Genomic DNA, 27,301 nt, shown 5'->3' with positions numbered 1-27,301 from the left:
CAGCAGCGGTGGCGCGTCGTGCCGTGGCCAGTGGGCGTGCCGCTGCCGCCGGGGGCCGAGGTGGTGGGCCAGTGGCCGCCCCCGGGCCAGGCCCCCGCCGACGAGGGCAGCGCGCAGTGGCTGGCCGACGGCGACGCCGAAGACCCCCAGAGACGCAACGACAAGGCGCTCGCCTACTTCCAACTCTTCCAGCCCTACCTGGGCTACGGCGAGGACGAAATAGAAGGTACGCTTTTGCAAACCCTCGTCGCGTTTTGTAAACGCCTCGTCGCTACGGCTGTGGAGGCGAAGAAATCTGGAACAGTGCGTGCCACTTGTGGCCGCGCATTATCCTGTTGTACTGTTGCCACTGTTATTACGGTAGGCCAAGTTTGTGAGTTCGTGAAACGGCTTCTGGGGAAGTACATCTACATCTACATTTATACTCCGCAAGCCAGCCAGCGGTGTGTGGCGGAGGGCACTTTCCGTGCCACTGCCATTACCTCCATTTCCTGTTCCAGTCGCGTATGGTTCGCGGGAAGAACGACTGCCGGAAAGCCTCCTTGCGCGCTCGAATCTCGTGATCGCCTCGGGAGGTATAAGTAGGGGGAAGCAATATATTCGATACCTCATTCAGAAACGCACCCTCTCGAAACCTGGACAACAACCTACACCGCGATGCAGAGCGCCTCTCTTGCAGAGTCTGCCACTTGAGTTTGCTAAACACGCTATCACGCTTACCAAATAACCCTGTGACGAAACGCGCCGCTCTTCTTTGGATCTTCTCTATCTCCTCTGTCAATCCGACCTGGTACGGATCCCACACTGATGAGCAATACTCAAGTATAGGTCGAATGAGTGTTTCGTAAGCCACCTCCTTTATTGATGGACTACATTTTCTAAGGACTCTTCCAATGAATCTCAACCTGGCACCCGCCTTACCAACAATTAATTTTATATGATCATTCCACTTCAAATCGTTCCGCACGCATACTCCCAGATATTTTACAGAAGTAACTGCTGCCAGTGTTTGTTCCGCTATCATATAATCATACAATAGAGGATCCTTCTTTCTATGTATTCGCAATACATTACATTTGTCTATGTTAAAGGTCAGTTGCCACTCCCTGCACCAAGTGCCTATCCGCTGCAGATCTTTTTGCATTTCGCTGCAATTTTCTAATGCTGCAACTTCTCGTATACTACAGCATCATCCGCGAAAAGCCGCATGGAACTTCCGACACTATCTACTAGGTCAAGTACATCCCTAAGGCAATTAGATAATAACTGTAGAAAGGTGCAAAGTACCAAATTTATGAAATGAAGTTATTACAAACAGTCTGTAGTGCAATGTTTTAACTATTTGTTCCTCAAATTTTTCCATGTTACAAATGAGAGTATCTTGCCGTATATTAGTGGTGGTTTCATGACAATTGGACCTGTTTGGGCTGAAGGAAATTCAAACAGAAACGCTTGTGAAAGCTGCTAAGTGCCATCGATTTTTTGTTCTTAGTCGTTCTCCACAGATCCGTATATAGTATTCTTTATGCTCATTCTTTTCCATGTAAGGTATCATAGCCTTTAAATCTTTCTTCTTTTCATCTGTAATTGAGTGGATTGAGGAAATAGTTTCGAAATTAGCAGATTGAATGTTTCATGCATGTTTCCCTTTTTTGAGCACATTCACCTGTCGGATCCTTTCCACGTCAGTGTAACATTCTCCTATTGCTCTTATTGCTGCATCTGTTGAATCATATGAAAGGCTTATTTCAATAGTGATACAAGTCCATTACCTCCACTTTTCTGTCTATAATGTTTCTGAAATTAATGTTCCAAACAAACAGAAAGAAAGGTTCATCTCTAGCAAGAAACCATATGTTTGAATATTTCTGGTATCTCAACTGCAGATTTTTCAGCGCTAATTTAACTGTAGGGCTCTGTGTCTCAAAATGAACAAAAATGGAATTGTACCGCTACTGAAATAAGCCCTTCATATGTGATGCTGACATCCTTTGCAATGTTCAGCTTTTTTGTAGAGAGTTTCTCGTCTGCTACACCTTGAATATTAAAAAAATCGGAAGTATTCACAGACAATACTTTGAAAGGTCTAACAACCTTTGCTTCCTCGACCATTTTGCGTAGGTCGCTGGGTACAAATGCCTTTTTTATTTTGGGCCTCCTTCCTCCCCTATAGCCCTAACTTTTCCTCTCCAAAAATGCCGCCATCCTCTAGTGTCGACGCAGCACGTAAAGCAAGGTGCTGTTAGTAGCAAGACTTATTGCCAGAAACCGAAAATAAAAGCGGAGGCATACTCTGCTATGCCTCAGGGGGCGACGACACACTACTCAGAAATACACCTCTCTCTGCAGGTGTGAAGCAAGTGATGAGTTTAGTAACTAAAAAGCAAGAAATAAATAAATACAGAAATGAAGGCAAATTAAAAACGGGGACGGCAGCAGACACAAATGAAAACGAAACTGGCGAGATAATCCCATCGCCCATAGAATTAACGAAGTAATAATCCTCTAAGATGGATTACATGTTTTCTCATTTTCCAATAATTTATCATACAAGGTTCACACAATTCTCATGTTACCAATTGCCGTATTATCAGTAGCATAGAAACGTCTACGCTAGTGATGCCCAGAAGGCCAATGTCAAATCTTGGGTATAGGCAAGTCAAGGGTAGTTTGAAAGTCCGAGTGACACGGATCCAGGGGTAAACTCAGGCAATTCCTGGACGGGGTGCCTTAGTCAACCCGGAACACCTTTTGATAACCATGAACCATTGCAACTTTCAGAAATCTTGCAAAAGTAATGGTATATTTCCGGTCAGATTCCGCCAGGCGATGCTGGCTCCACAGGTAGTCCATGAAAGAGACAGCATCGGTGAGGGAAAGGTCATAGATCGTGAAAATGGTGTGGCCCAAGAGTCACACCATTGCGTTACGTCGTGGTCGGGGGTTGGTCTGAATATCAGGGGTAAGGAACCAGTCGATTGACACATTGTCTGGTGTCGTCCCACCGATCAGTGCTAATAGCACACGTGCAAGGTCCCACACTTCTGTGACGTGAGGGCATAAGAGAGGATGCTCTCTGGTGTCTACGTCACCACACGGGCCGCGAGCAGCCGAGGGCCGTAGGCGGATGGCCGCCAGGCGATGATTAGTGGGGATTAAATTGTTTACGACACGATACCATAGCGCTGAAACTTCCGTGGGAAGGGCTGGGTTGTTGATATTAGCCCAAGCTTGGTGCCAGATGACCGACGGTCGTCTGTCCTCTAATTTATGTGGTGTGGGCTGGCCTCGAAGGGCCTGGTAAAGGCGCTTCGACGTGCGTGCCTTGTCAGTGGCCACTGTTAGGACGTAACTTTGATTGAGGTAATAGTCCTTGACTGTCGTCATCCGGAACGGAATATGTGTCAAACATACTGCTGCACGCGCCGATCGTGGGCGATAACGGTCGAAAAGAACCGCTGTTGTCCCACCTGGGTCAGTTTCACGCAAGGTGGCGATACGGTGAATCAGGAGGGCCGCACATTTGCGGGGAAAGTCAATGAGTCCAAGGCCACCATCGACCTTTGGCAGTGTACAAGTCTGCGCATCAACTTTGAACAGTGCATGCCGCCACAAGAGCCAATATACTGTTTTTGAGATGGCTCTGCCGGTTTGTTTCGGTAGCGTACGGAGTTGTGCTACATACCATGCCCGTGATAAGATGTAAGTATTAATCAGTTGGATTCGTTGATGGAGGTCGAGTCGTCGATCAGCGTGACTCACACCAAGTCCTCTGATGCGCGTGAGAAGCCACCTCCATGTGAGTGTTAACATGCGCTGCGGACAGGCAGTCACCTCAAGGCCCAAGATACGTTGTTCCCCCACAACTCGGTACCATGGGCGTTCGATGGTCAACGACCGTGGTCCTAGCGGGATCAGCACCGTTTTGTTGGAATTTAACATGGCACCGGATGCTCGTTCATAAACGTTGAGAACTCGGCGAACTGAATCGATGTCCCTGGCGTTTGCGACGAACACACTGACATCATCCGCATATGCCGCACTGCGGAAGGTGACGCCTGGGAGAGCGACACCATCGACCATCCGTCCGATGTCACGCAGCATGGGGTCCAGCGCTTGTCACCGACTTCCTTCTCTCTATCAAGGCAAACTCAGAGTCGCAGGGGAGGAAGCTGTGCCCACTAACAACAAACCGTTGTTCTGTTCGTGTGAACAACCCATTTGCCACCAGAAAAAGAAATATCATCATTCAATTCTTGTTTTGGGCAGCACAGTTGTCACTCCAAACAATAAGGTTTTTAATCAAAATATCCACGGGTGTGCTGCCGGTCTATAGTGTCCAACGGGCACAATATTTCGGCGATCATACATGTCGCCATCATCAGGTGAACTGACGGACTGAGCTCCTGTGAACGTGCCGGTACGGAGATCCGTACGCTATGGCTGCTCAGAGGGAACTGGGTTCGGTCGCGGCGGCGGCCGATTTAAATACCCTCCGCCCGCGGCGCGCTCCCTCCGCCGTCCGCGCCACGCGCCACGGTCGCGCGGTGGAATAGATTGCGACGGCGTCTGAGATGACGTCGGTGTGATGGCTCTGTCCGCCGTGGTCGTCACAACTATACGTTTGCTCGATTTACTCTTGATTAACCCGATCGCTGGTTCCCAAGCCTTGCTAAGATTATAGCCACAGTCACGGTTTATGAGGTCGTCATTGGCGCGAATTTCGATGGCCTCTCTAACAATGCTGTCCCAGTATCTCGACGTCTGTACCAGAATCCTCGTGCGGTCATACTCCATGGCGTGATTTTCTGACAAACAATATTCAGCGACCGCCGGACGGCGGGGGGAGCGCGCCGCGGGCGGAGGGTATATAAATCGGCCGCCGCCGCGACCGAACCCAGTTCCCTCTGAGCAGCCATAGCGTACGGATCTCCGTGCCGGCACGTTCACAGGAGCTCAGTCCGTCAGTTCACCTGATGATGGCGACATGTATGATCGCCGAAATATTGTGCCCGTTGGACACTATAGACCGGCAGCATACCCGTGGATATTTTGATTATCAAATACGCCGGGAGAAACTCAAGAATCACAATAAGGTTTTTCTCCGTTATTATCCCGGTGTTTAACACTTTCAGGATGCATGACGCTATTCCATTTCCACCCCTACCAGCGATACTCTCATCCCACGTGCACAGGTAAGACTGAAGCGTGTCACAGACACTGCCATGTTGTAACAAGACACCTTGGTGTGTGTTAGCTTGGGTTCAAACATAACCTGCTGCGTATCAATCGATATGCACACACAACTGAATGGCACATTGCACCATTCTTATAAAATCAGCCGGTAACTTAGCACCATTGCCATCTTGTGGTGGCAAAGGTACCCACTTGCAATTGTCGGTGGACACAGAACTTTTCATATGTAATCCTCCTCGATGTCCTGCACGTTTCAAACCACTTATCACCGAGCGGGGTAGCCTCGAGGTCTGGGGCGCCTTGTCACGGTCCGTGCGGCTCCCCCCGTCGGAGGTTCGAGTCCTCTCTCGGGCATGGGTGTGTGTGTTGTCCTTAGCCTAAGTTAGATTAAGTTAGATTGTGTGGAGGCTTAGGGACCGATGACCTCAGCGGTTTGGTCCTATGAGACCTTACCACAAATTTCAAAATTTCAAACCACTTAGCACATTTTTCATGAATTTGGTACTTAGCACCTTTCTACAGTTAAGTATCCAATTTCTCTCTGCCACTATTACACAGCTATGCCCCAGTGTCGCGTTGCAGGTTAGGAGAACGAAGGGTCTACAACAGTCCAAAAAATTAGTAACAAAGCCACACAAATGAGTTAAAAAGGTTTCCTTATCTTTGTGGCTTGTCGAATAATAAAGTCTGCAACACTGCATGTAATATAACACAAAAAGTCGCTCAGTGGCTAAGTGTAAATAATCGTAGGTAACCTTCACAGTACACAGCAAATGCAGTTTACAACAATTGTGTGTTCACTTCTGAGAGTTCACTAAAAAATGGTTCAAATGGCTCTGAGCACTATGGGACTTAACATCTATGGTCATCAGTCCCCTAGAACTTAGAACTACTTACACCTAACTAACCTAAGGACAGCACACAACACCCAGCCATCACGAGGCAGAGAAAATCCCTGACCCCGCCGGGAATCGAACCCGGGAACCCGGGCGTGGGAAGCGAGAACGCTACCGCACGACCACGAGATGCGGGCAGAGTTCATTAAACGACGTTCCCTGTCTTAGTCAGCCCTGGACAATGATCTATAATCAAGTGGCTGAGACCTACCGAGTAGGCTTCTGTCCATTGTTTTCCGGTCATTGGCGGACTGTACTCGGCCAGCAATTGGCCGAGGTGAAGACGATATCTTCATACTCAGCGCCGCCCGTTGTGCTGGTGGAACTCGTGCAAGTGGCGAGTCTGTATGGCACTGGCTCCAGCCCGCATCTTTGCGCCTGTGGTGCATTTGCCCTGGCTGTGCCTTGTTCGGATGACACAGCATAACCGACTGCAGCAGGGTCTCAGGACTATCTCACGCGACATGTCTATCACTGGAGGCTCAGGTCAAATATTTGCTTATTTATTAAATAACTACCCCCTGCATTATTGACCGCGGTTAAACAGTTATTTATGAGGAAATATTAATACCGAAACTCACTACCCACGCGCATGCTCCATCATAAAAGATATCCCATGGAGGCAGCGGGCGCGAGCCACTTGCCACTCACCAAACCGCGCAACAAGAAAAAAAAAATACACCAGATTTTGAGACGATGGGAGAAGCTGACAGAATAAGTGTCGCTCACAACTCCCTCTTTTATTCAGGAAAGACATTTTTACACTACCGAGTAGCGAATTACAAAATGTGGCAGGCAAGGGAGTAAATACACTTCTGGAAATTGAAATAAGAACACCGTGAATTCATTGTCCCAGGAAGGGGAAACTTTATTGACACATTCCTGGGGTCAGATACATCACATGATCACACTGACAGAACCACAGGCACATAGACACAGGCAACAGAGCATGCACAATGTCGGCACTAGTACAGTGTATATCCAGTGTATGCCATTTCCACCTGGCGCCTCAGTTGGACCAGCGTTCGTGCTGGACGTGCAGACCGCGTGAGACGACGCTTCATCCAGTCCCAAACATGCTCAATGGGGGACAGATCCGGAGATCTTGCTGGCCAGGGTAGTTGACTTACACCTTCTAGAGCACGTTGGGTGGCACGGGATACATGCAGACGTGCATTGTCCTGTTGGAACAGCAGGTTCCCTTGCCGGTCTAGGAATGGTAGAACGATGGGTTCGATGACGGTTTGGATGTACCGTGCACTATTCAGTGTCCCCTCGACGATCACCAGTGGTGTACGGCCAGTGTAGGAGATCGCTCCCCACACCATGATGCCGGGTGTTGGCCCTGTGTGCCTCGGTCGTATGCAGTCCTGATTGTGGCGCTCACCTGCACGGCGCCAAACACGCATACGACCATCATTGGCACCAAGGCAGAAGCGACTCTCATCGCTGAAGACGACACGTCTCCATTCGTCCCTCCATTCACGCCTGTCGCGACACCACTGGAGGCGGGCTGCACGATGTTGGGGCGTGAGCGGAAGACGGCCTAACGGTGTGCGGGACCGTAGCCCAGCTTCATGGAGACGGTTGCGAATGGTCCTCGCCGATACCCCAGGAGCAACAGTGTCCCTAACTTGCTGGGAAGTGGCGGTGCGGTCCCCTACGGCACTGCGTAGGATCCTACGGTCTTGGCGTGCATCCGTGCGTCGCTGCGGTCCGGTCCCAGGTCGACGGGCACGTGCACCTTCCGCCGACCACTGGCGACAACATCGATGTACTGTGGAGACCTCACGCCCCACGTGTTGAGCAATTCGGCGGTACGTCCACCCGGCCTCCCGCATGCCCACTATACGCCCTCGCTCAAAGTCCGTCAACTGCACATACGGTTCACGTCCACGCTGTCGCGGCATGCTACCAGTGTTAAAGACTGCGATGGAGCTCCGTATGCCACGGCAAACTGGCTGACACTGACGGCGGCGGTGCACAAATGCTGCGCAGCTAGCGCCATTCGACGGCCAACACCGCGGTTCCTGGTGTGTCCGCTGTGCCGTGCGTGTGATCATTGCTTGTACAGCCCTCTCGCAGTGTCCGGAGCAAGTATGGTGGGTCTGACACACCGGTGTCAATGTGTTCTTTTTTCCATTTCCAGGAGTGTATGTAGATATTTCTGGTTCTCGACGCACATGGGCAGCCAACTTGGATTTGTCCCTGTGGAAAACATTGCGTGCCCAGGTATTTGTCACTTTTAACGTTTCTCCTTGACAGTTAATTATATTTATCCCGATAATATCACAATCTAATACACTTCCAAACATTCTACATGTTGCAAAATATTATCATGTGCATATGTTACGTTATTACGGAGTTTATGGACGATTTTGTACTGCACAAATGGCTCTGAGCACTATGGGACTTAACATCTGAGGTCATCAGTCCCCTAGGACTTAGAACTACTTAAACCTAGGACATTACACACATCCATTCCCGAGGCAGGATTCGAACCTGCGACCGTAGCGGTCGCGCGGTTCCAGACTGTAGCGCCTAGAACCGCTAGGCTACCACGGCCGACTATACTGCACAAATATTTCTGCTATTTTAGATTTATGTATGTACTTATTTAACTTGTCAAAGCAAGTAAAAACTAATCTCTACGTTCAATCTAAGGCATTCATTTGATAGTTAACTTCCACTTATTACATTTTAGCCACGTTACCCATCCCAAGGGAACAATAGTCTCTTTCACCATCCCATGGGAACAGTGCTTTTTTCGGAAATAAATGTAGCCTATGTGTTAATTGAGGGTATAGGCTATCTGCGTTCCTAAGTTCATCCAAATCCGCCCAGCCGTTTCATCGTGAAGGAGTAACAAACATACTAACTTCACGAAGAAATAAAGAAAAAGTAATTTCTAGTCCAGTGCAGTGATAATTTTATAATATTTGTGTATGCCTGATACCAGCGGATACTCTCGCATATCTTAACCAAATCCAGTCTCGCTAAAAAGCGTAAACTTAACTAGACTCGCTAAAAGCGTAAAATTTAAGTAGACTCGCTGATGGCGCTGCTGGTGCAGGTTATTTTAAACTTTCGGCTGGATACCATTGTAGTGGTTAGGATCTGGGAAGTTGAATTGTATTGTGATTGTAAGACACAGTTCGATCATTATATATTTGTAGGTGCATACGTACAGTATTTATTAGTCTTGAATGTACTGCCTATACATTGTAGTATACGTGAATAAATGTGGTGAAGAGCTGGACAACTTTTAATCGCGCGAATGAATTCTGGAAATGAACAAGTATTATCTTTCACATCTACGTGTACATGTTTACGTGATTTATATTATGGACTTTCAGTCTCATCGCTTACATTTTCGGCAGGAATGCAATACGCAGGAATGCAGTACCTGCTATGTTTGACAGTACTGATGGATATGAGGCGCCGTAATAAATGCAATTCACTTCCAAAGTTTGGAGCACTAACAACGACATGCTACAATTTGAAATCATGCCAGCGTAATGAACAGCACTTGGTTGTGAACAAACAGTTATGGCAAATTTCTTGTAATACGTAAAAAAGAAATCAGTAAACAGCGACTGATTGCCGTTCGTTCGTAAATTAATTGCTGTCTTGTAGTTACATACTTAAATAAGACAGAAGATCACTTACGAGACTGTGATGCTTAAATAACACTGTCGTAGTGGGTCTTCAAGCGCCTCAGAAGCTATAAAACACGGCTGACGCTCAGTGGCTAAAATTCAACGGGCTTGTATAGCAGCACGGATTAAATTTTTTGAGCACTACATAATCACTGTATTCATTTCGTTGAATCGTATTACTGTGTGCAGGACACATTAAACAAAAGAACCATTTTCACTAATACGATACGGTTCAAAAATGAAAGAGCAAATAGCTTTTTCTAAGAGGATATTGTTCCACATTTCGCGTTATATTCTTCAAACCAGTAAATTTCTTGTACTTCAAACTTCCAAAAACCAGCCTATTTGTTAATTATGGGTATAAAATTTCTTCAAAATCGGTCCAGCCATTCAGCATGGAGAAGTATCAAACATACATACACAAAAGCTTTTGCATTTTTCATTATTATTATTACACACTTTTGCCTCCAGGATAGTGGTTAACTCGGATGTTAGACAACTATTCATTTCTTTCTGGCTTTCTTCTTCTTTTTCTCTTCCCGAGACCTGTTCATTCTTTGGCTGTATTCCTGTTTCCTTTCCTCTGTCCATATTTTACCTGCTTTCTTCCTTTCTTTTACTTCAAATTTCGTGTTCATAATTTTGTTTCTAAATTTATCTCTTTCATTTATAATTTCAGTACTGATCTCTATTTCTTTTTAGTCTTCTTCTATTTCTTGAAACAGTTTTTTTATTGAACTGTTTACCACATCAAAAATCCTCTTTATGAGTTCGTTGTTGTTCATTCTATGCATGTATCCATAGAATGTTAGTCGGTGTTTTTTGATCATGTATGTGAGCCTGTACGTGCGTTCATATAATTCTTTTGTTGGTCTGTTCATCCATATACCATCTGCGTGTACTGCTTCAAAAAATTTTCTGAGCATTTTGGGTTCTATTTTTTTCTGACTCTGTGATGCCTGATGCTCCGATTGTGGCCGTTTCTGTTGCGTTGTGTCCTTCTGGTAGTACAACTGGACTACAGTGCCTGAGTTTGTCCTGTCTTGAAATATTTCTTTTATTGTAGTGCGCCCATGCCAGTTTGTACGCTTCCTGAAGTTTTTCTTTTCTTTCTGTGTTGGATGCCTTGTTTGATCCTCCTATTTGTATATATTCCCCAAGATATTTCGATTTCTCCACCCTATTAACCTTCCCGTATATTGTGTACAAAGCATGGTTCTATTTGTCCTTTCTTTCCATGTGTTCTGTGTATCCGTAGACCTGATTTTTGGCAGTGACTTTATATATGCATTATAATATACATGGGATTTTCATCTCAACCCACCATCCCCCTAAGGACAGCAGGTTGGCAACTGTTGCTCTACAGGCATTATTTTTTTAGTAAAGCAATTGAAACATCCAAGTATGTACACCGTGCTTCAGAATCATTACATCAAAAGCCTAGGGGGCGATAGAGCATGTTAAGGAACAACATTTGGTAGAGACAAAATGTTCGCCACCACTTCCCCGCGATGCTAGGTGTCTTTTACTATCGATTACGCCGCTAAGCGGCGGCAGGGCATAGGCGTTCTGTGGAGTGCGTATGCAATGTCTATTGTTTATTATCCAATCATCTGCTTCGAGCGAAAGGTGGTAAATTACGTAAAATTAAAGTTCTTGAGCCTCTCGGAGTGGCCGCGTGGTTTGAGGGGCCATGACACGGACTGCGCTGCCCCTCACGACGGAGGTTCGAGTCATCCCTCGGGCATTGGTGTGTGTGTGTGTTGTTCTTAGTTTAAGTAGTGTGTAAGCCTAGGGACCGATGACATAAGCAGTTTGGTCCCTTAGGAATTTACACACATTTGAACAAAGTTCTTGATTCGTTACTAAAATATCTATCTCCGTTTATAAACACTAATTCTTAATGCTTTCGTGTTGAAATCCACTCTAGGAACTTACTGGGGTAGGTCATATGCAGATGCAGTACACTTGGTTAGTAGAGCCAGTTAGTTCAGACCTTAACGAAATATTTTCCGGGACAGTTTTTAAGTAATCAAGAGATGTCTGACGTGATACTGATGCGCAAAGACCTAAGATCGATAGAAACACGTGATGTGTATCCACAGGCCATGTGAATTGTAGTTGAAAAAGTGACTTTGGCATAAGATTACGGATTGGTTACCCTCTGAGATCTCCGGGAGAGGACCGTCAAGTGAGGAATAACCATCAGCAAAATACTGAATGATCAACGGGAGAGTAACAGTCTACAAGTCGGAGACTGGACGTCAGAAGTCTGATTGTGGCGCGGAAGATAGAAAATCTGAAAATGGAGATGCAAAGGCTCATTTTTCCGAATACAGCAAGAGTAGAGGAGCGCGAGAACTGCCGCACCGTCAGGTTAACAGCTTATGCATCCGAGCTGCTGACGAGAATAATATAGAGAAGAACAGAATGGACAATTTAGGATATCTTACATGTCTGTCGCTTTGGATTTAGAAAAGGTAACGGCATCAGAGAGGCAGTCCTGTGTTGCGCTTTATAATGGAGGCAAAGCTCAAGAGAATCAAGACAATCTCATAGGATTTGTCGATCTAGAAAATCGTTCGGCTACGTAAAACGGTCAAAGGTGTCTGAAATATTCGAACAAGGAAGATATAAGCTATGGCGAAAAACGAGTAATATACAATATGCACAATAACCCAGGGGGGTCTATAGGAATGGAAGACCAACGAAGATGTGCTCGGTTTAAGGAGGACACTAGCAGATATAGTGTCTCCCCGCCCCCCCCTCCACCCCACACACACACACCACCCACATACTCATAGTGTTCTAATTGCTTTAGAGCAAAGAAGCAATGACGGAAATTTAAATAAGGTTCAGGAGGGGGATTAAAATTCAAGGTGAAAGGGTGTCAACGAAAAGATTCGCTTATGATTTTGTTATCTTCAGTGAAAACAAGAATAATTACAGGACCTGTTGAACGAAATGAATAGTGTAATCGGCACAGGATATTTACTGTGCATAACTAAGAAATATGAAAGTAATTAAGACTAGCAGAAATGAGGCTACCAATGAACTTAACATCAAAGCTGAGAGGCAGCTAATAGACGACATGAAGAAATTCTGTTACCTTTGGAACAAAATAAATAAATGAGGACGATGGGCTTTAGTCCTACCCTTCACAACCCGCCCACTTTCTTATTGGTCTTTCACTCCTGTTTTCCCTCGTGGTTCGTCTGCATATTGTACGAGGACGTGCTGGAAAGTAATGCTCCCGAATTTTTTTATCGGAAAAATTCTCCCAAGAAGTGACTTGTTTGTTGATACCGCCATTGTAGAAGGTTTTACTTTGTTGACGGAACCACAACCTTACCTCTGCTTGCACCGTTTCGTCACTAACAAAGTGAAGTCCGCGAAGTTGTTCTGTAGGTTTTAGTTCAAATGGTTCGAATGGCTCTGAGCACTATGGGACTTAACGTCTGAGGTCATCAGTCGCCTAGGACTTAGAACTACTTAAAACAAACTACCTAAGGACACCACACACATCCATGCCCGAGGCAGGATTCGAACCTGCGACCGTAGCGTCGCGCGGTTCCCGACTGAAGCACCTAGAACCGCTCGGCCACCTCGGCCGGCAATCACACGGACGCCTTCAGTTAATTGCAGAGTAGCAAAACGACATCTGTTAATGGAAAGTCACAGAGGACTATGCCGAGTAGCAGCAAATCAGGAATGTATTCATTATTTCGATTTTTTAACATTTCGGTGTAATGAGCCACAAATATAAATCGTAAGAATGGACTGTGTACATATTGCGATGCAGAGAAAGTCAATTAACAAAGACTTTATAGCCCCTGATGGTGTCTGCAGCATGGAGGGACGAAACGTTAGCGACGAAAACCTGCCTTAAATCACAGCCTAATGCCTATGCAACTAAAGTAACTAGGGATACAAAAAGCGATAGTTAATTGTACAACAACGAAACAGCGTGATTTGTTCTCAGATTTTAAAAAATACAAGATAGTCTAGGAAGACAGGAAGTTTTGAACGCAGATGATGGCGGCAATTAGCTACATGATAGGAAAACAGCATCACTTGCTTCTCGCTAATCACACGGACGAAATGGTTCAAATGGCTCTGAGCACTATGGGACTTAACTTCTAAGGTCATCAGTCCCCTAGAACTACTTAAACCTAACTAACCTAAGGACATCACACACATCCATGCCCGAGGCAGGATTCGAATCTGCGACCGTAGCGGTCGCGCGGTTCCAGACTGAAGCGCCTAGAACCGCTCGGCCACCTCGGCCGGCAATCACACGGACGCCTTCAGTTAATTGTAGAGTAGCAAAACGACATCTGTTAATGGAAAGTCACAGAGGACTATGCCGAATAGCAGCAAATCAGGAATGTATTCATTATTTTGATTTTTTTAACATTTCGGTGTAATGAGCCACAAATATAAATCGTAAGAATGGACTGTGTACATATTAGTTCATCCCAGTGTCTAATACCACGCGTGAAGTCATTTTAACTGGACGAGTAACCCGTATGTGTGTAAAGCAAAGTAAACATTTAGGCATCAAATTTCATGCTGATGCGATTCAAGAGGTAAATGAAAATGACTCCAGAGTGTTGTAACGCCAATTATAACACAGTGAAATATGCGACAAGTGCGCCTTATTGCGTTTTGAGTGACTACTAAATGAGCCACCTTCTTATGACTTTTATATTGGAAGTCAGTGACCGTGAGAACGTTCGCCGTGTTGGAATTTAGTTTGGCCCACCTCTTGAATGCTGACGAGATTTCACATATAAAGCAAAACAGTATACTTATTGCAACGTCCTGGCAATATTTTCTTTGATTAATAGGTAACAGGTAACACATATTTCATTTCTTTAATCGTTTTCACTTTAACTCTGTGCTTTGTACATACGAATGGCTTTCTGTACCAAAGTGGCGTGTGCGCAGAACTAGTCATTTCAACCAACGGTAAGAGTACCAGCATCAAATGAGAAATAGTCATAAACAAAATATATGACATTCTGAATTCTCAAAGCATACATATTGATGCCGATTTAATGAGAAAAAAAACAAACAACAGGAATACTTGTTGGAATCGCCTACTTACGACTAGACCCTCTCAACGTTGCAATAGAATTACCGCCTTGTCCCTCGGGGACAAGAAATGAATGACTAGGCTTAACTCCCCCATGTTTATTCAATGAGGTCTAAATGCGTAATATTCTGATGTAAAAACGTAGCCGTAAAAGGAAAGTAATCACAGCCTGAAAAATGTTTAGCAGGAAAAACGTCTCGTTCTGACTTCTGACATGCAATATCTCGTACACTCTCTTCGAAGTAGCCATGAATACTAATGACATTTTCGTACTGCAGTCTGTACTCCAATAATCGTAACGAACGGTCTATACCTAAGGGAGAGTAACGATTAAAATTATAATTTCTAACGAAAATATCGTTGTCTAAGAGAGTAACGAACTTTCCAAGAAAGTGCTTCTGACAGTGGAAAGTCGCTCTGCTCATTATTGCTCTTGGGGAGCGTCACGCTAAAAAATATGTGAGAAGTAGTTTGTGTTGTAATGCCTCAAGAGATGGCTTGGTCGGTACGATACTAACAGCGAAACACAAAAACCAGTGTTATGATTCGCAGTTTACACCCGAAAGCTTGTATCTTAATTAGTAACAAATTGAAAAAGACATTTCTGAGGGTAAACTTTTGGAGCACAGCATTGTATGGAGGTGAAACACGGACTGTGGGAAAACCGGAACAAAAGAGAATCGAAGTATTTGTGATGTGGTGCTACAGAAGAATATTGAAAATTAGGTGGACTGGTAAGGTAAGGAATGAGGAGGTTCTCCGTAGAACCGGGAAGGAAAGGTATATATGGAAAACATTGACAAGAAGGAGGGACAGGATGATAGGATATCTGTTAAGACATCGGGAATAACATCCATGGTACTAGAGGGAGCTGTGGAAGGTAAAAACTGCAGAGGAAGACAGAGATCGGAATACATCTAGCAAATAATTGGGAGGACCTAGGCTGCAAGTGCTAGAGCTACTCTGAGACGGAAAGGTTTGGACACGAGAGGAATTGGTGGCGGACCACGTCAAACCAGTCAGAAGACCGGTGACTGGTCTGTCAGAAAAATACAAAAATATCGGAAAAATTTGACTGATGAGCGTAGAAAGGTCCATTCTGAGAGAATGAAAGTATTATGGGTACAGAGAAAGGCCAAAACGTTGTTGTCTGAGACGTATTTGAGAGGTTTCCATGTATTGTAAAACAAATATTGAAAACGGAAGTCCGCTCTCAGATGGATCCCAGTTATTATTACACTAATAACAATAAGGTGGAATGTGAAATTTCACTCTGCATCAATGTGTGCGCTGTGGATAAACTTTCTATCAGATCAAAACTGGCCTCATGACCGGATGCTATTCTCCAAAACGTTGGAACCTGAGGCACAGTGGTTGGAACACGGGATTCTCAGTCAGAAGTGAGATTCAAACCCCCATACGGCCATCCATATTTAAGTTTCTTGCACTTTCTCAACACTACTTGAACCGAATTCGCGAGTATCCTTTGAAAAGAACAAAGCCGATTTCCTCCCTCGTCCAACACAAGCTTGTGCCCAGTCTTAAGTGACTTCTGCCTCGAAGAGACGTTATACCATAATCACCATTCCTATTTCAACTCTTAATGGAAATAAGGCCTTTTTCGTCGCGGTGGAGACATTTGTAATTGATAAAACTATTCATAAAATGGTTTATTGTCCAGAAAAATTATACGATAGTTTGCAATGGGATTTTTGGCTTCGGCCGTCACCGACCATCTTGACATCATAATACCAAGCAGCATTTCATTCACTGGTACAGTACATTTAGAAAGCCACTTTGTGAATCATGTGCAAGAGAGGCGTTGTGCATTACAGTGTGATTTGCTGTTAAAGTTCCGAGAGCATACGTTCTTAGAAGAGTCAACCATTATACTGATTCCTCCTACGTACATCTCGCAAAAGACCCTGGAGGTAAAATTAGTGAGATTTGTGCTCACACAAAAGCTTAACAACAATCGTTCCTGCCGCTAATCAGTTGTGACTGGAACAGGAAAATTTCAGCTCTGCTACTACCTCCCTCCACTGTCCACTCTTCACAGAGCCCCTCCTGTATACCTTTCAGACGATGCATATCTCAATGGAATGGCTTTTCTACAACCTACGACTCGTTTCCACCAAAATGAATCCTACACTCTGGACAGGATGTGGAGCAAGAAGGGGTGAGGAGGATTGTGAATGAGCTGTTGCGAAACTTCCTGATAGTTTCAAGCTCCTTGTTGAAGTCGAGTAGGAGCGTCGCGAGGCGTGCCTCAGTTCCGTTTCACAATTTTATTTTCAAATTTCACGACATGAAATTTGTTTTCTGGAAGCTATCTACATAGTGCCATACTTACACTGAGCCATCGAATAGCGATATGCACACGTATAGACAGCGGTAGTACCGCGTACACAAGATATGAAAGGGCAGTCATTGGCGGGCTACCATGTGTACACAGGTGATTCATGTGAAATGATCTACTATGTGATTATGGCCGCACGACGGGAATTATCAGGCTTTGAAAGTGGACTGGTAGTTGGAGCTAAAAACATGGGACATACCATTACTGAAATCGTTAGGGAATTCAGTATTTGGAGATCCACAGTGTCAAGAGTGTGCCCTGAATACCAAACTTCAGACGTTGCCTGTCACCACGGACAACACAGTGGCGGACGCCTTCACTTAACGACCGAGAGCAGCGGCTTTTCCGTGGAGTCGTCAGTGCTAACAGACACGCAACACTGCGTGAAATAACCGTAGAAATCAGTGTGGGACGTACGAACAACGTATCCTTTAGAACAGTGTGGCGAAATTTGGCGTTAATGGGCTATAGCAGCAGACGGCGGACGCGAGTGCCTGTGCTAACAGCACATCGGCTGAAGCGCCTCTCCTGGGCTAATGACTACTTCGGTTGGACCATAGAGACTGGAAAACATTGGCCTGGTCAGTTCTTTAGTCGTAATGGTAGGGTTCGAATGTGGCGTAGATCCTACGATTCCATGGACCCAATTTGTCAACAAGGCACTGTGCAAGCTGGTTGTGACTCCGTAATAGTGTGGGCTGTGTTTACGTGGAATGGACTGGGTCCACTAGTCCAACTGAACCGATCACTGACTGAAAAAGGTTATTTTCGACTACTTGGAGACCATTTGAAGCCATTCAGCGATGGAATTTTTATGGATGATAATGCCCCATGTCACCGGGCCACAACTGTTCGCGACTGGTTTGATGAACTTTTTGGACAATTCGAGTGAATGACTTGGCCACCCAGATCGTCCGACATGAATCCCATCGAACATTTATGGGACATAATCGAGAGGTCAGTTCGTGCACCAACTCCTGCACCGGCAACACTTTCCCAGTTATGGACGGGTGTAGAGGGTGCAGGGGGGACTTCTAACGACTTGTTGAGTCCATGCCACGTCGAGTTTGTGCACTACGCTGGGGAAAAGGAGATCAGACACTTTTGTCACCTCATTGTAGTACAACAATAAGCTTCACCTTCAAACCTACTACTCCTGATAGAAGCAAAACAGCCGTTTCTCTGTTACTCAGAAGAGTTCCATAAACAGCGATACAAGGCAAATTGTTTCACTTGTGTTTCTGGAAAAGGTACGGCAAACATCAGTTGAAATGGCTAGCACTGTCTCTCCAAGCATTCAAAAATATACTTAAACATCACAGTCTTATTGGACCAGTATAAATTGAACAGTTTAAAACTAAGAGTAACAATTTGCATTCTGGCCAGCTCTAAAAAACGTAAATGTATCGGCCTGATAACCTGCAATATTCAAGATCCAAACCGTAACGAAGTTTACATCACAATTTGAACTTATATTTTTATATTTCCTTCCTAAGAAAGGAGCTTAATACTCTCTTAACAGCCAGATGACTGTCTCGAAGCATAAGTGCGAAAGCGTTTTGGAATTTTTGTGCGTGGACGATAAAATTACCTAATTTGTACTTATTCCCAGCAATTTTTATGCCAATTCCAGTTTAATTTCCTGTTTTCTGCCTGCTGTTCCTTTCTCTTCATTTTCTGCTGTTTCATTCGTTTGATGGTGCGTGTCAAAATGTGGCTGCCTTCTTTACAGTGTGTGGCAGATTTCTCATTTCCTGCATAAGACGCGACAGAGCTCCGTTATGCTTTCTTCAAGGCTCGTGGAGAATCTAATGAACTGTCCTCTAGAATAAGTTAGCTTACATATTAAAATTTCCACAAAAATCTTCAAATTTTCGTCACAGGTTTTTCAGTTGAAATATCTAAACGAGGAAATGTTACTCAAATTACTTAGGTTTTGTAACAGTTCGTCATCTCCACAAATGCGACTGTAATTTCTCACGAACTCGTGAGAGTTCAGACGCTTCCATGTTTACGGCCACTAGACAAAGAAAAGGTTCTCCCTCCGATGATACTGGGTATAAATCCTCGTAGTGGAAACGTTAGTTATATGAGAAACTGCCTCTCGTTGTATCCATCCTGAGTTAATTATGTTGTGATAATCTACCTGATCCTTGCTTTATTGAGTATAAAGTTTATTTCAGGGGCAGAGAATGAAACGTACTACGTTAATGCCTCCATAAAGTGCTACAGCATCTACTAAGTACGTAAGGTACACATGTTATACTGTGGAGTGACTGGTATGGTTGGAAATGTAGAACACAGTTCGTTGGCCGCGATCGCAGTGTAGAAACTTTTATTGTTCCAAGATGACCGGTTTCAGCAGTTTTATGTTCCCATCGCCTGCTCTACTAAGGGGAAAACATGAAGATAATGAGGGGAAGGAGCATAAAAGGCTTTGACTTCATGTAACGTAATGTGGCACTTTTATAACAAGGTCTATAAGGTACGTGAAATTTTGTATTTTGTATAATGGATGAAATTAACTGTAATAACCCCCCACCCCTCCCCTTCATTATCTTCATGTTCATATCAGATGATGGCAGCATAAGACTATTGACATCGGTCATCTTGGAACAATAAAAGTTTCTATACTGCAATCGCGGCGTACGAAGTGTGTTCTTCATATCCAGCGTAAAGTATGTTATTGAATACTATCTCGTCCAATGTTGACACTGTTAAAATGTTAACTTATTCGGTTGCTAAAATGGAATTACCCTTCAGACTTTCTCATACACAATGTATTTGGTTCTTCGGCATGTGGTTATCTTTCAAGCAGCTAATTTTTCTAATTATAAGTGTGTACGACAACTTTTAGGGTTGATTGCAGCGACCACGATAATGGAGAGCTGACCTCTAAGGAATGTGTACCTATATTCTGCAAACCATTGTAAAGCGCATGGCACTGGGTAAGTTCCATTGTACCAGTTATTAGGGCTTTTTCACTTTCCAGTCACTCATGGAATGCGGGAAGAATGACAGTTAAAATGCCTCTGTGCGCGCTGTGTTTAGACTAATCTTGTGTTCGCATTCCCTGGCGAGCTTCTCAGCGACGTGATAGTAGCACCTGAAGATGGTGGGCAGTTGTCTCGCTGAAATATTGTGCGGTTTTTACAATATTATCCGGCGTAATTCCCGGGAACCTATCAAGCAGATGCAGCGGCGGGAAAGTCTCAAACAGCACAATTTTTGCTGTCTTCTGACCACTTCAGACCAGTTTTTTCACTCTCCTCCCTTGGAATCCTTCCATATTCAATACTTTTTCCCTAAACGCTTGTTTGTCAGTTGCTTTTTCAGTTTTTATGTTATTTTTTTTCTAAATCCTTTTTTATGTCGTGGATCTAACTTTCTGCTGTCTTTTTGTCTACAACTATTTGAAGGTGCTCTTGATTAATCTGTATCTTACATTCGGTGCATGTCCGAAAAATACCAGTCTGCTATTTCTCTTCACTTTTGATATGTTTTCTACGTTTCGATAAATTTAACCAATACTTCGTAATTTCCAGACTTAGTAGTTTTTCGGAAGGTTAATGTTTTCTCATTGACTCGCTTTTCTAATTCACTTAATTATAGTTTAATTCTAGACTTCGCTTTGCGATAGACATTCTTGCTTCACTACTGTACTTTAATACCTCATTTTTGCATTTTTGGACAGGCATTTTTTATTGCAAAGTTCTTTAGCAGTACCAGACGCACTTCCCATTTTATAGAACCTTCCCTCTATAGCTGTTTTTTCTAGATCATTTTCTCGGATTATCTCACTAAGATATTTAAATTTTTTAACTTTCTCTATTTGGCCAACGTCTGTTTACAGAAATTTCGGCGCAATTTGAACCCACATGATACCAGAAATATTTTGGCTTCCAAAATCCTCCCATACATACGGTCAAATCATTAAAGTATCACACATTTTAGCATTTTAGCAACATGGAATGGATTTTAGTTTTGTTTACATCACATTTTTCAAAAATGTTCAAATGTGTGTGAATTCCTAAGGGACCAAACTGCTGATGTCATCGGTCCCTAGGCTTACACGCTATTTAAACTAACTTATGCTAAGAACAACACACGCACCCATGCCCGAGGGTCACATTTTTAATTGGAACGTTTTCCTGCCAGTGGTAAATGAAGGGGTCGCAAATGAGGAATCGCGAAAATCACGTTTTAGGAATAAAAAGAACTAACTAATGCAATTTCTAAAGAATGGTTTAATATTCGTAGTAAGCAATAAAATCAAACTTCGCATGCCTTAAACTATATGCTTACGAAGTTTGTCAACATTTTATGAATTGTTTCTTTAAGTATGTTATTTACTGTACGTTATAAGGCTTTTGACTCTTGGAGGGTAATATTATATTTTTCACGTTAGGTCAGTGTTCTGCTTCCCCGCTGCTCACTTCTGACCAGTCAGTGTTCCTTGCCATCATATTTCATAGCAGTGTGAACCTTAAATTTAGATCCGTTGACTGACCTGAAAATGCTGTTACTAAGAAGTACTTGGAGACAAAAATCCCTTGTAAAGCTCAGGAGAGGAATATCAGGTTGACTGAGCGTTCTGTCGAGGCAGTTTTCAAATTTTCTTTGAAGTCCGCAAACTTTGGACTGTAAGCGAAATATCAAGGAATCTTACTTCTAACACTGTGCTCATTTTTACGTCATTTCCTCTTCTTGTTTGATAGAGCATAAGTTTAATATTTCAGTTTTGCTTCATTTTCAATCATGAAACTCCTCTCTTCTTTTTTATCACATACATCTGTTTTAAATTCACCTTCCTTTTCTTTCTTGTCTAGGCTTATACCACTCCTAGTTCTTGAAGGACATACTGCCTTTACTTGTCTAGTCTTTGCTTTGCTGATATTGGGCTGCTGTGTCATTTCATGTATGCTAGCAAGATTTTCGCCACTCACTTGAAAGCTGTGTACATTTTCTAAGTTGTTTTACGTATTTCAGGCGCTTTACCTGACATTTCTAGTTCAGTTTTATCAGAGGTAGAGATCACTAAAAGATTAACTATACCATTGGAGTAGTCTCCTTGGAAAATGTTCAGGATTTCCTTCTGCTTCATGATCTGACATATCAGACTCAACATCAGTTGCATATCAGAGGAGGAAAGATGATAACATCCACAGTGTTTTTATCATGCTCACCATCACGTGTCCAATGCGTCAGTATTTTTTTATATGTCCATCCTTTTGACTGGAGCTCTTGGGAACAACGGTCGTTCACTATTGTAAGAAAATGAAACGCCTACAACCGTTCTTATTTATGATCTTCTGTATTGTGTAGCTACCAGTTTCGGCGCTTTGATGTGCTACCTTCAGGCTGTAGTTGACGCTGAAGGGGTTATCACGATCCATATGATCGCTTCATCAATGGCCAATGTAACTGGATTACGCAGGCTGTCTATAACAGTGAAGTCAGCACTCCTGTTATGTCAGTTGGCAATTGATGGTTGGAGTGCTGACATCACTGTTGTCGATAGCCTGCGTAATCCAGTAGGCCACTGATACAGCGTATATATGGATCGTGATAACACCTTAAGCATCAACTATGACCTGAAAATGGCACATTCAAGCGCCGAAACTTGTAGCTACAGAATAAAGAAGATCATAAGGAGGGCTGTAGGTGTTTCATTTTCGTACAATAATTTCATTGTCTGGTAAGACTGTAGAAAGAATAACTATTGCTCAGTTGAAACTTTCATGGCAGATTAAAACTGTGTGCCGGACCGAGACTCGAACTCAGGACCTTTGTCTTTCGTGGAAAAGTGCTCTACCATCTTTCTTTTTCTACAATGTCCAAATTTTGACAAGTAGTGGTTAATTAGAAATTAATTAAATAAGGAAATGAATAAAATTCGAAATGTTCAAATGAAGACGACATGACGACATCGGTGATAGCACAAATACAAAAGAAACATACTCCTCTAGCAATGAAATGAAATTCAAGTCGGAGGCGATACCTGATCACCACCCGACGGTCGATAGAGCAATAGAGCCATCTATCGACGCGTTCTCCAGACGTTTGCGTAAGGCTGGGTCGTCTTCTCGAAGATAACTAAGGGTCCGTTAAGTGTGGGCGATGTCTGTCTCAGCTTACTTCGTCTATCTCACCTGTCACCCGTCACACCCCATCTGGCCGGCGGGTCGGTAAATGTCCGCCGCAGATAATTAGCGAAGTCTTGCCTATATTTCTTACGCTGCTGCAGCTTCGCGTGTCCATCCAGGAGAAAATGCCAAAAATCCATTTTGTCCTTTTCCGAGTCATTGTTGACGTAGCCCACAACCATTTCCCGTACCCATGTCACTGCCTTTGTTTTATGGACCGGAAAATAAGATTCTTGGGAGAAAAGGAGTGAGTCCGATGAAACTGTGTGAGGGGCGGTGCGAAACAGGAACGCCAGTATCTGTCGTGCCACGTGCCACACCGGAGCCGAACCACTACATGGTAAACGGCGTTCATCAGCGTCCACTGTTGCACAGCTTAAACATAATGGAGTGTCTGACAAATGAATAGCATGCCGCCGTTGGTTCGTTGTGAACTTCCTATTTACCACCACATACCATGTTGAGCGTACCGACGTTGGGAGGTAAACGTTCCGTATAATGCGCCATATCTGTCGCCAGTTGTTGTCTGCGTACTTCTTTTCCAGGATACTCCTGCGGCACTGACGCCGTAATATTTGGTACACATCTCGCGTCGTCGGTAGTTGTGTTGTTGGGAAGGCTTCTCTGACATAGCTAAGCTCCAAAAAGAAAAACTTGAAATGTGACATCTTCGGTGAAATACGACCCACATTGAGTGGGGGCACCATTGAAGTGGGCGCCAGTGCATCGGCCAACGCACCCGAGATACTACGAAATTGACCGCGCCACTGTCGAAAAAACGTACTGACGAATAACGCCCGTGCCATATCATATATGTTCACCAGGCCAAGTCCACCCTTTCCAGGTGGTAGTGTAAGCGTTGTGTATTGGATCTTAAACAGGTGTCCCACTCTCACGTAAGTTCCGAAAGTTGCTTGAATCCGCGTTGCCATTGTGGCGTTAAAGGCAGGACAAGCGCTACGTGAGTGAGTCTCGGTGCTACGTACACGTTAACACCATATGAGCTACCCAAGAACGACTCACGACCCGTCCTCGCAGCTTTAATTCCGCCAGTACCTCGTCTCCTACCTTCCAAACTTCACAGAAGGTCTCCTGCAGACCTTGCTGAACGAGCATTCCTGGAAGGAAGGATTCTGTGGAGACATGGCTTAGCCACAGCCTGGGGGACGTTTCAAGAATGAGCTTTCATGGGAGTCTCGGTCCGGCACACAGTTTTAATCTGCCTCTGAAAGTTCCATATCAGCGCACACTCCGCTGCAGAGTGAAAATTTCATTCCGCATATTGCTTAGTTACTATAATCCAACCTTCTTATAATGAGACTGTTATATACCATTGGCTGGAAAACCTGCCAGCCATAATCAACAATAAAGTAAAGCATAACAATGGAAATGAATTACTATAAACTTAAATATATCTTCAAATATAATGTTTAAGTATTACATTACACTATTTTTGATTTACCTGTATGTGATATGTGGCATACATTATGAAGCTAAGAGATGTAAACTCTGGGTTTGAACATTATTGCAGACAAATCTCACAACAGAAATGGCTTGTTGTTTGTTGAGTTAAAAAAAAATGGTTCAAATGGCTCCGAGCACTATGGGACTCAACTGCTGAGGTCATTAGTCCCCTAGAACTTAGAACCAGTTAGACCTAACTAACCTAAGGACATCACACACATCCATGCCCGAGGTAGGATTCGAACCTGCGACCGTAGCGGTCTCGCGGTTCCAGACTGCAGCGCCAGAACCGCGCGGCCACTTCGGCCGGCTTTTGTTGAGTTCAGTGACAACATGCGCAGAGGGCATATCTGTTCTACATTCTCACAGTTGTTTGTATTCAGCTGTCATCTAGAGGGATAAACATGAACCAGCTATACCTGGGAGGAAAACCTACCACTGGTATAAAATGGGCTAATGTCGGTTAAAAGTTTGGTTCTCCCTGCAGAAATTCTTAAGCCATTCCTACCGGCTATTTCTTCTAAAAGAGTCAGCAGACGTGAAATTTCCAGAAAGTGTAGTAAAGTCATCTGCAAATGCGAGACAATTTATTTTGATATTTTTGTTTCCTCTTGTTAACATTGTTGATGAACTCTCATGATTTCATATGATTTCATTCTTATTAAATCTGTGCAATGATAACAAAAAGAGTGAGTGCCAGAAATGTGGTATAGTAATTAATACACATAATGTGGCCGCTATTGGAGGTCGGTGTCGACAGCACCGTGTGACGTCAATCGCACTGTGTCCGCAGGAGACCCCGACTCCGGGCTGGAGGCGTTCTCGCGCGCCGGCGGCCTGCGGCTGCCCGTGGGCGGCGCCTCGACGCGCCGCAAGCCGTTCCCCGACTCGCCCGTCTACTACATCCGCATGCCCGCCGCGCCCTACGTCTTCGTGCCGGGCCTGGGCTACGTCAGCCAACCGCCCCCGCCGCCGCCGCCGCCCCCGCGACGCGCCGCCACTTACAACCCCTTCATCAACGTGCCCGTCGAGTTCGTCTCCAACGGCAAGCCGACCGGCGTCTACCGCTGGCAAGGTCGTCCGGCTTCCACTACGACGACCCCCAAACCGGCGCTGCAGCAGTCGGCCGTGAACACCCTCGACAAAGGGCCTTACGTCTTCAACGGCAAGCCGTCGCGCGTGCACGTGCTCCGCGACCAGTACAACGTGCTGTACGCCGACGCTCTGCAGAACTTCTACCCCTAGGCTCCCTAGCTCGCGAGCCGAGGCGTTCCGTAGTGCTGCTCTATGAATGGACAGTGTGCATGGAGAGCTAGCTTTGACTTGAATGAGAGGAATCTGAGCATGAGAAGATCAAGCTTGATCGTTTCGTAAACATATCGAACTGCATCTTTACCTTGTCTTATCTCGACGTGTATTCGAGTAGCACGGAAAACAAGACATCAGTTCTTCCCCAAAACTGTTCCCCATTTTTTAAAGTTATAGAAACACAACCTCACTAAAAAAAAAAGAAAACAGCACAGGCCTACTTTTCATATGCAAAACAGAATTATCAACAAAAATGTGGATTCGTTGTCTGTCATCCAAAATCTCTGAAAAAACGAAAAAAAGCGACCTAAACACACAACCTACTGCCCACAACGTCACTGAAAAAAAAAATATAATCTCAACAGAGTTCCAGGAAAAATCCTTATTTCACTATATTCTAGCGTCATGCCGCCTTACAGCCACAACACACACACACACACTATATATTAAAAATTTTCGCCTGCTTGTTTCCTTCATACACTATTCAGGACATCTCACAAGACTGGACTTCGTTTTCTGTCATTGTCAACTTCGTGTTATCAGGATTTTGTTTTCTTTCAGTGGCTAGTTTAGCTATTCCTTTGTTGTCTTATCAAGCACAATATCACTTCCGTCTTCCACGTGTCTTCAGTGCTCAAAGTTATGTGTCTAGCTGTTAGATCAAAGCCTAGTAGCTAAGTTTATTTAATATTTATATCAGTAACTTATGAATATGAAGTCTGCATTGCAATAGTTGTTTAATGTGTGAAGTGAATGCATTCAATTAAAATTTTGTTTTTGTAATATTCGCTCTTCAAATGTTTATTTACATTCCTGCTTCATACGATAATACGTGGGCTATTCGGAAATTAAGGTTCGATAGGTCGCGAAATGGAAACGACACAATGTATCGGACAATGTCTCTACTATGGCTGCAGATTGCGTCACATCGTTCTTTTCAGTTTTGAGCACACAGTGAGTAGGTAAACATGCCTTTAACAATGGTGTCCCCGCCAAGTATGGGTGCCCAGTGCAAGGTTTCACCTGATTTCATGCAACCCCACATAACGTACCAGTCATGCATTTCCTTCTTCATGAAATTCCTGGCCGCACACTGCAGGGGCAGTGAGCACACTACTGCAGCGTTTTCGATGGGAAGTGTTTGATCGCCCACCATTCAGCTCGGAATTGGCTCC

General features: G+C 44.3%; 1 protein-coding gene across 1 annotated transcript; it reads left to right on the top strand.

Moving 5' to 3' along the window:
• Positions 1-26,845, top strand: LOC126456528 (uncharacterized; the record flags this gene model as incomplete). Its single annotated transcript, XM_050092276.1, has 2 exons — positions 1-226; positions 25,612-26,845. Coding segments are annotated over 2 exons (678 nt in total), but the record flags the coding sequence as incomplete, so codon positions are not given.
• Positions 26,846-27,301: the final 456 nt, after the last annotated feature.

Source organism: Schistocerca serialis, chromosome 2, assembly GCF_023864345.2.
Source record: "Schistocerca serialis cubense isolate TAMUIC-IGC-003099 chromosome 2, iqSchSeri2.2, whole genome shotgun sequence".
In the NCBI taxonomy this organism is placed as follows: Eukaryota; Metazoa; Arthropoda; class Insecta; order Orthoptera; family Acrididae; genus Schistocerca; species Schistocerca serialis.
This window is presented reverse-complemented; position numbering and strand designations above follow the sequence as displayed.